At 40.0% G+C, this 10,157-nt stretch overlaps 1 protein-coding gene across 1 annotated transcript in view; it reads right to left on the bottom strand.

Annotated features, from left to right (window-relative positions):
- Positions 1 to 3: 3 nt before the first annotated feature.
- Positions 4 to 10,157, bottom strand: part of echdc2 (enoyl CoA hydratase domain containing 2) — a 33,815-nt gene continuing 23,661 nt past the window's right edge. The window contains exons 3-13 of the mRNA XM_086089116.1: positions 4,614 to 4,855; positions 3,685 to 3,752; positions 3,522 to 3,609; positions 3,039 to 3,125; positions 2,872 to 2,964; positions 2,124 to 2,180; positions 1,985 to 2,047; positions 1,742 to 1,866; positions 412 to 462; positions 291 to 338; positions 4 to 198 (exon numbers count right to left, since the gene is read on the bottom strand). Of these exons, the coding sequence (XP_085945242.1) occupies positions 121 to 198; positions 291 to 338; positions 412 to 462; positions 1,742 to 1,866; positions 1,985 to 2,047; positions 2,124 to 2,180; positions 2,872 to 2,964; positions 3,039 to 3,125; positions 3,522 to 3,609; positions 3,685 to 3,752; positions 4,614 to 4,791 (936 nt within the window). The 5' untranslated portion in view covers positions 4,792 to 4,855 and the 3' untranslated portion in view covers positions 4 to 120. The remainder of the gene's footprint in view (positions 199 to 290; positions 339 to 411; positions 463 to 1,741; positions 1,867 to 1,984; positions 2,048 to 2,123; positions 2,181 to 2,871; positions 2,965 to 3,038; positions 3,126 to 3,521; positions 3,610 to 3,684; positions 3,753 to 4,613; positions 4,856 to 10,157) is intronic.

The raw sequence follows: 10,157 nt of genomic DNA, 5'->3' as shown, positions 1-10,157 counted from the left end.
AGATACCATTTAAAGTTTTATTTAGCTGACTCGTACCATACATTTTTGACTGATTCCTTATGAGTTAGTATCATTGATGAAGGGGAAAAAAAGTGATTCATTCCCAAAAGTAAAAACAGCTTATTCGCCAATATATCGCGGAGGTCTCTTCTCTATGAAGGCCGCCATTCCCTCCCGTCTGTCCCGTGTAGGGATGACCTGAAATGGTCGACACACCCGCCATCTTTATTATGTTGGCAAGCTACCGAGAGCCAACGCAAAAGCGGAACACAACTGGAGTCATCGTTTACCTGAGCGTAACACATCCTCTCGATGGCCATCGCTGAGGTGATGTCAACCTAGTAAGAGTCAAATGTCAGTCATGGCATCCAATTGGTGTAAAATGTCAACAATGCTAAACAACTTGTATACCTCCATGCCTCTGTTCATTGCCTCCTTGGCCATCCGCACAGCGATGGGAGCCTGGTGGACAGTTTGATCATTTGACTCAAGTCAAACAAAACTTTGATTAAATCGTTCTCATCTGAACTTTGCAGGGAAACAACACAATTCAGGACAATTATTTCAAATGCAGGTATCCTTAACCTGTGCAGGAAATGCTAACACCTGGATGGAAGTACTTGAGTTGACAAAAAACAGTCCTTTAAAAGCTGAAATATAGCCAAATTTAATAGGATTTTGGAAAAATATGCCTCTCATGTTGAAATTTTTTTTAAGCCAAACTTTCCAAAAGTCAATTAGAATTTCAAATCGAAATTTTCTGGAAAAATATGCCTCAAAAGACCAATCATTTGAATTAAGTCCGATCATTAGAATTTTCAAAAATCCATGAAAAATATGACTCAAAAGTCAAGCAATTTGAATTTTGAAGCACAATTTCCTGGGGAAATCTAATTCAAAAGTTAAACAATTTGAATTGCAAACCTATTTAAAATAAAATAAATAAATAACGAATAAAAAAAGTAATAAAAAAAATAAAAAAAATAAAAAACATTATTCCTGATGAAACAAAAATTTGAATTTGACACTACCCTTTCTGGAAATCAAAAGTAATCCTACATAGCCCTCTTGCAGCATCAACAGGCATCTCCAAATCTTTTTAAGGGCTCAATTATTTGAGGCAGGGCACAGTCTCTAAAACCTGGCACTAGCCAGATTGATATTGTGGGAGTTCTCCACAATGTCAATCTGGGACTATTCTATGTTGATTTGCTCGGGAAAGGCCGGACATTCTGTACAATACTTCGAGCTGATTGGACGATGCTGCATTGTGCACGTTTGTTTTGACCAACCACGGCCACGGATGAAAATAGCGCTGGCTTCCTGGTTTCGTCACAGCTGCATATCACGCCCCAAACAGTGTTACTCTACTCTGTGATCGGTGGAAATCAACGGGCTACAAGATGTATTGTCCGGAGTTTGTGAACTCACAAATACATCTTGAAGAGCAAGTCTCTATCCCTTCACTGCATTCCAATTGAGAAACATTCTGTAAAAGATGAGTATTTTGTAAATATTTTTAACTTCACACTAGCTTATTGCGCTACGCTTTGTGTGTACGCCATGGTTGGCCCATTTCTCCACTCTGCCGCCACCGTGGCCTTGCTAACTGCAGGCGTCTGAGCTGGAGTAGAAGAAATACAGAACGACAGAAGCCCGCAGAGGAAAATGTGAGGAGGAGGGGAAAAAAAGGATAAATTGAAGAAAGATTTAATGGTCTGAGGAGAAGATGGAGGCAGACCTGGGGCAGGATCTCTCTGGCCAGGCCGAGCGCTTCCGTGTACGCCGCCTCTCCTGTCTGGTCCTGCTGCACCGCTATGTTCACCAGACCCATCTCGGCGGCAGCCTGCCCCCCCACGCACCTCCCTGCATAATATATCACAATCGCAATGAGGGGGAAAAAATGTGTTTGTTTTTTTCCTCAAAATCAATCCGCTCAACCCTCTATTGCAAATTTGTACTTTTTTGCGGGTTCATATACCACCTGTGAAGATGAGCTCCTTTGCCAGTGCCAGTCCCACAGTGCGAGGCAGCCTCTGACTGCCCCCTGTGCCGAAAAAAAACAACCTCAAAGTCAAGGATTTCTTTGCCCCTGGTAAGGATTTTGGAGCGTGACGTTTTACCGGCCCCCGGGAGCAGCCCCCGCGTCGTCTCAATCAGGCCCATCTGCGCAGAACATGCTGGGGGAAAAACACAAGAGGACGAGTAAAGGTTGAAGATGATGAGCATCATTAAGGCCTAAGCAGTTAGAATGTTGAATGAAAATGTTCTGGATAAAAGTGTGTCAAAACTGAAAACAGTACAAATTTTAAACCTACGTCTTTTAAAAGGTTCATTGTGGAGTTTAAAATGTTGACGTTAAAACTATTTGAATTTTAAATTGAGAATTTGCAAAAGCCCAAAGATTTGAAATCTTGGAAAAATGTGCCTTGAAGGTCAAACAATTTTTCACCAAAATGTTCTGGAATAACGTGCTTAAAAACAAAACAAATTAATTTTATACTAAATTAAAAATGTGCTTCAATGGGCCAAAAATAAATAACAGCAAAAACTATTACTATTATAAGTTAAAGAATTGTATTTTTATTGTATTTATTTGTTTAAGAAAACTATGTACTTTAAAGGTTTAAAGTTTCTGGGTGAAAATATGCCTCAAAATTTAAATAATGTGAATCCAATTTTTTCTGTAAAAATACCTCAAATTTATCATGAAAATTTCCTGCAAATTTAGAGCTCAAAAGTGCAGCATATTAAAATTGACATTTGAAATATTTTGGAAAAATATCCCTTTAAAAGTTTAACAATTTCTATTTTAAAAATCGGGCCTCATTCAAACAAAATCCCTCGAAAGAATTTGAAAATGCCACTCACCAGCGGTGCGGAGATCACAGGCCAAAGCAAGCTCCAGTCCACCTCCCACGGCCACACCGTCGATGGCCGCTATGGTGGGCATTGGCAACAAGGCTGACACAGAAAAAGCAAATCAAGTTTTTTTACATTCAAAATGGGAAAGCTTCAAATTTGTTCTCCTTTCTTACCAATCTGAGTCATGAGGGATCGCAGTCCGTGAACAAACAGATCGGACTCCTTGTTGTTCATTAAAGCCCTTTCTTTTAGGTCTGCGCCTGCAAGGATCAGCAAAAACGACCTTAAACAATTTGAATTTCATACCACATTTGTGAAAACATATATGCCACATGATTCAAACAATTTGACTTTCAATTGAGCATTTTCTTTAAAAACATGCCTCAAAAGTCAAGCAATTTTCATCTAAACCAATTTTTTCCCCAAAAATTGAATTGAAATTGAATTTTTAACCTAATTTCCTGGAGGAAAAAAAAATACCTAATAACTCTCAAAATGTTAGATTAATCCAAAGCAACATTTTCTAAAAACAAACCAATAATATAAAAAATCATAAAATTTAATTGTGAACCATTTCTTTTTCTTTTTTTTTAAGAAAGCCATATGAGTATTTTTTTCTTCTTTTTTTTTTAGCTTTACTAGTAGTCAGCGCTCACCTGCACAGAAAACACCAGGAACTAAACTCCTGAAGACAAGCACGTGCACTGTCGAGTCACTGGACACCATGGACACCAGCTCCCTCATCTGCTCACACAATACTGACTTTACTCAAGTCGTCATGTGTGTGCGTGTGCATGATGTGCGACCATGTGTGCGCACCTGTGACACAAATACATGGCCCAAAGCGTTCCGCGCCTTATGTCTGCACATGAGCACCTCCACAATGCCTGAAAGAAGAGAACGAATACAATTTAGTACAAGTATAAAGCGCCATAATATCAGAATTATTCTAGTACAGAACTTCAAAAAGCGTAGAATGAATTGAGTCAATGATTGGTTGTCAACTTGCTGCATGCTGCAAATGGTTGACAAGGGCCAAAAGTTGATAATACACAAGGGAGTATAAAAATAATGGCAATGTGTTGGATTTCTCCAAGTCAGTATTTGCTCCACAATGCTGCAGCCCGAGTGCTGCCGAGATCTTGGAGACGTTAGAAGGTTCTTAATCCTTTGTGAAATAGTAAAGTAACATAATGAGTAGGCTTCAAACTATATCCACAATTTGTTTACCTCAAAGAAGTTTGTCAAAATAAGCCTCCAAATGGTGTAAAATGCTGCAGCCCGAGTACCGACTAGAATTATAAGTGTAATGTTCCCCCAATTTTTTAGACAAGCATGATGGGCGTTCCACAAAATTTGCATATTGTTTATGTTTACCTCAATAAAGTCTATAAAAGAACTAAAGCAAAAATAATAATAATACAACGCCTCTGCTCAATCCAAAATGCTGCTGCTCAAGTGCTGACTAGAATCAGGTGTGATTTACTATACTTTTAGAAGAAGAACAATGATGAGTCACCAACCAAATCCACACAATGTTTACCTCAAAGAAGTCTCCAACCACTCCAAAATGCTGAACTAGAAGAGTTATTTTATGTATTTATTTTTAAGAAGCATCCAATCAAATTGTACAGAGCTCATCAAAATACACATTTCACAGCCACTATTAATAATAATAATAAAATATTTGCATTTGTTATGTTTAGCATGGATATGACGTGTATCAAACTGTGAGACTTGTGTTCCACCTTCGTCCTTCTCGGGGAGTCTCTTGAGTTCCACCTCCGGGGCGCTACTTCCGGCCTCCGTGTGTTGCTGCTTGCCGCCCCGAGCGCCACGGAAGCCGGCTACGACAGTCAGCACTCGGGCCCCATGGGAACCTGCGAGCGGCGACGACGACAAGCCGCGGAGCAGTAACGACGACATGCTCGCTTTTGTGGAGGATGACGCACATCCGCAGCGTTGCAGGAAGTTTGACGTGAGTTTCTTCCTGGTTGACAAAGCGGAGGAGGCGCTTTAAGAGTTTACAGTTGGGCATCATCAGCTACAATTTCCACCGTAGCGATCACGTTTCCCATATAGAAGACTTATTTTTACTTATTCGAGGTGTGTGGTCATTTGTCTGACGTTTCGAGTGGTCTTTGAACGCAGCTGTACGGTTGTTGTTGTTGTTGTTGTTGGCGAGGAATTTTTGGCTCAGACATTTTAAACTTCCATTTTTCTATGTGTCTGTTGCAACAAGTGGTCAGGGCCGCTTTGTTATTTAATATGACAAAATGGGATATATATTTTTTTAGATAGATTTTTCTTCCCCATAACTATATGTTCATAATAATCTATCACACAAAATGCTTAAGATTTTCTTTTTGGGGGGACTAGGGGTTTACTAGATTTACGCAAGGTCTTCGTTTGTACACATTCATTTTTTTATAACAATCTTGAAAAACATGTATGTTTATTTTTCACAAATAAAAACCAGCATAATGTTTCCTTCTTTGTCATTTAGTTGATGTTTGATGTTCAAGTGCAACTTGAATTTTGTGTTTATTTGTGTTATAGGAGGGATACTGCATCAGTACTATATAAATAGGCAAAGTGTAGGAAAATGCCATGTGTCCCATTACTTTTGTCTGCACATATAAGGTAAAAAAAATACTGAATTGGACAATATGGCAACTTTGGACTGACATATTTTTAAAAAATCACTTGGTTGTAATTGTAACCACAGAGCACAAACACACATGGTAAGGTTTTCCACCAGGCTGCCATGACTACTTTGACCATGCATTATTGAGCAGGTCTTTGCAGGTTATGCAATTACAGCCAGACGGTGATATGAATGACTGAGCAGACGTGTGTATGTCCAGACATGAGGTGTAATATCAAGACGTAAAAGAATAGGTCTGACGCTCAGGTCTGTCTGCGGCTTCTGTTGCAGTCGAGCGAAACGCTACCCGACGGATTGCCAAGATTCTGGTTCCGGAGGGGCAACAGGTCACCTCCTTTGCCCTTCTCGAGTGTATGTGTACGTAATGAGACGGAAAACTGGAGGTAGGCGATGCCCACTGCGGGATTGCCAGAGTGTGTGCGAGACAACGTGAGCCTGATGGACAGTGATGACACCGATGCTCTGTGGTCAAGGACACAGACGTAGATATCAGACTTATGACCTCCACGGTGAACAGCGGTCGCTTTTAATAACAACCTGCAGCCCAAACGCTAGAGGATAAAGTTATTTTATGTAGCATGCTTCACTGAGCTTATTGGTCCAAAGGGCTGCTGCCTGAGTACCTACTAGAACTATAAGAAGTGTAAAGATTCATGATCCTTTTTAGAGGACGACAGCCATGTCACCCTCTACTAAATCTACACTTTTGTTTACCTCAAAGAGGTCTTTAAATACGAATCTACTGTGTAGTTGTTCCAAAATTGCTGCTGTTCGAGTATTGACTAGAACTAGTAGAAATATAAATATTCACAATCCTTTCTGAAAAACAAACGTCCCAAGTTTCCGACTAACACGAACTCTACACATTGTTTACCTCCAGGCAGTCTCTAAAATGCTGATGCCCGAGTGCTGACTAGAACTAAAAGAAGTGGCAAGATCCTTCAAAGAGAACAAACATCATGAGTCTCTGACTAAACAAATACATTGTCTACCTCAAGCAAGTCTCTAAAGACAAAAGTGAAACTTGTCTAATATATTGCTGTCCGAGTAGTGACTAGAAGACGGGACACTGACAAGGAAGACAATTCAGTCATTTTTGGAAAACAAAGATGATGAGTCCCCGATTAAATCCAGATTGTCTCCCTCAAGCAACTTTTTTTTTAAGACAAGGGTAAAACTGGTCCAACACTCTGCTGTCCGAGTATTGATTAGAACAAGGCAAAATAGAAAGATTCACAATTTGTTTCAGAGAACAACCAGTACAGGTCTCCACCTAAATCAGAACATTGTTTATCTCAACAAAATTCCTGAAGTCAAGTCTCCAACTGATCTGAAATGCTGCTGCCTGAGTACCGACTAGAACTAAGATAAGTGAAAACCTCCACAATCCTTTTTTAGAGGGGAAAAAACAACAGAACGCAACATCTCCAACAAAATTACATATTCTTTACCTCAAGCAAGTCTGTGAAAACAAGTCTCTAATTGCTCAAAAAATGCTGCTGCCTAAGTATTGACTAGAACTAGGAGGAATGGAAAATTTCACAATTAATTTTGGAGAACAAACATGAACAGTGCCTCACTAAATTTTAACATTGTCTACCTCAAGCAAGTGTCTAAAGACAAATCTTCAACTGGTCCAAAATGCACTTGCTCGAGAAATGACTAGAACTAGGAGGATAGATCAAATTTCCGGACTATCGACCAGATCTAGGAAATGTGGAAAAATTCACAATCTTTTACGATTCACAATCCGCACATTGCTTACCCCAAGTCCCACAAGACACGCTGCCCAAGTACTGACTAGAACTAGCAAAAGAGATCATTTCTCAGGTGCGAACATCACTATCCCGACAGCCATCCAGCATCCGGTCAAAGCGGGGCCTGTTGGTGACAGCCCACATGAGTCATATTAGGGAGTGACCCTGTTCCTGCTCCTCTCTCCTTGTTCTTGCTTGTGTCTGCCAAGGAACGAGACGACGATGCAGCGATGCACCGCGGGCGCACACATTGTGTTTGACCTTAGTGTCGGACATTTTGTCACGTTTTGAACATTTCGTTTGCTCAGCGGAAGCAAGGCAGGATCGACTGGTAACAGTCAGTTCAAAACGATTGTTTCCAAAAGGGAAGATCTCGATTAGTGTCTTCCCTTTGCTCTATTATTTTCCAAAACAACAGAAATGATCATTTAGATTGAGTGCAATGCGAATGCTCAGACGGATAACGAGAGATAATTGAGGAAAATATGTCGCCGGTCAATTTATGGGCTTAATGCACGGAGACAGCATTTTCTTCCAGCACAATTCCCGCCTACACAAGTTGGACAAACATATTGGGACACTTCACAAGTATCCAAATGGTTAAAAAATTGCTGATGCTCGAGTACTGACCAGAACTAGTAGAAGTGGAAATATTCACAACCCTTTCTGAGTGAAAAACATTATTTGGCTCAAATCTCTTCAAATAAGTCTGCAACTGGTGCAAAATACTACTGCTCAAGTGTCACCTAGAACCAGGAAAAGAGAAAAGATTCACAATCTTTTTTTTAAATAAAATAAAAACATCATAGTGTAAAGCCAATTAATGTGTGAATTCAGTCATGTTTGTTGCCCCATAAAAGATTGTGAATCTTTCCACTTCTTCGAGTTCTAGTCAGTACTAGAGCAGCAGCACATTGCCCAAATGTCTCCAAAGATCATTCTTCAATTGGTCCACAATGCTGCTGCATGAGTACTAACTACTTGGCAAAGCATAAAAAGTCATAATCCTTTTTTAGGAAACAAACTTCACAAGTATCTTACAATAAGTCTTCACTTGGCCCAAATTGCTGCTGCTTAAGTATCGACTAGAACTATGAAATGCAGAACGCTTCACAATCCTTTTGGAGTAACAATCGTTATACACAAATCTCCAACTAAATCTGTTTGGGGACAAATATTTAAAAGACAAGTCTTCCAACTGGTTCGAGATGCTTCTGCCCGAGTACTGACTAGAAATAAAAAGAAGGAAAAGTGTAAGAAAATGCCAGGTGTCACATTACTTTTGTCCACACAGATAAGGTCAATTAAGTTAAATCCTGAATTGGATAATGTGGCAACTTTGGATTCAGTAAACAGTCACACATACACACACACATGCACGCGAAAGCACGTACACACACACGGCAAAAGCTATAAACCTAATCACTGTAACTGAGGGATGATCTTGCCCTTTACTTCAATTACATTGCCTGGAGGGTGATGGAGGTGGACGTGTTCTGGAGGGGAATAAAGAAGCCCAATAATCTGAAGGAAAAGTGCACAGAAGCAAGATGGTCGCGTTGAACTATTATAACGAGAGGAAAGCGTTATAGCAAAAGGAACGAGTTATAGCTTCATGCATGAGGACACAGACATTAAAACAAGACGTGAGAAGTCAGAATGTACGTGCGGGTCTGCACTTGATGATGATGACAAGAATAATGGCATATGCATTGTTGGGAAATTGTGCTTTTTCCAGTGGAAATTTTGATATTTAATACAGAATACTTGCTAACACTGGTGAAAAAAAGCTTGTAATCACTCCATAAATAAATGAATGGTCCAAAATGCTGCTAATTGAGTATGGACTAAAACAAGGAGGAGTGGATTCACAATCCTATGAGGAGAAAAAAAACATCTCATACAAAATCAAAAGCAAGTCTAAAAAAAAGCCTCTCCATTCTCCAACTGCTCCAAACTGCTTCTGCACGAGTGCTGACAAGAACTACAATGATTGAAATGTGTTTGAATATTGTTCACCTCAACCAAGCCTCTGTAAAGTCTCTTCAACGGATCCAAAATGCTTCCGACTTAGTGCGTACTCGAACTAGGAGAAGTTGAAAAGAGCACCTCAAGCGGGTCTCAATAAAGTATCTCCAACAGGTGGAAATGCTCCTGCCCGAGTACAGAATAAATGTTAGGATTCACAATTTTTTTTTTTAAAGAACAGATGATGGGCCATGTTTGCTCTCCCACTAAATTTGCACATACCTCAACCAAGTCTATGAAGACACACCTCCATCTCTCCCAAAAGACTGCTGCTCGAGTACTGATTAAAACTAAGACAATTGGGGGGGGGGGGGGGGGGGAGGATTATTATTGTTAATGGCAAAAAAATGTACAGCTGAAAAATCAATTGAAGCAATTAAAAATATGATAACTGATCATCTGTCTCCACTGGTCATGCTTTCTAAGCCCCCCCCCCCCACTTTCAGGGGTCTCACAAAGGTGACTACTCTGTCATATAAGCTAATGAAGCGACCTAATGCTGATGAATGGCTGCGGCCGTCACATAATTACCAGGGCGGGAAAATGTACGCCACAAATTTTCATTTTCATGGACTCTTTCACACACAGGTGAGTTTAATGTCACTATAAATACTCATTTTCGCTTTTGGGATGGGGGGGGGGGGGGGGACACATAAAAATCTGCAGAGGTTCATGCTAAAGCACAAAGAGTTGTTTTTACTTTGATGGAAAGTGATACTAAACAAAATTGTTTACAATTGGGAAGTGAACCACATGTTGCTTCACCATTATTGTCTCATATCATCACTGCCGTCACACTGATTCTACAGTAAAAATAAACTTCCAAACATACATAATTG

The sequence above is a fragment of the Leptonotus elevatus genome, chromosome 11 (genome assembly GCF_054856555.1).
Source record: "Leptonotus elevatus isolate MCC_2025b chromosome 11, RoL_Lele_1.0, whole genome shotgun sequence".
NCBI classification, from domain to species: Eukaryota; Metazoa; Chordata; class Actinopteri; order Syngnathiformes; family Syngnathidae; genus Leptonotus; species Leptonotus elevatus.
This window is presented reverse-complemented; position numbering and strand designations above follow the sequence as displayed.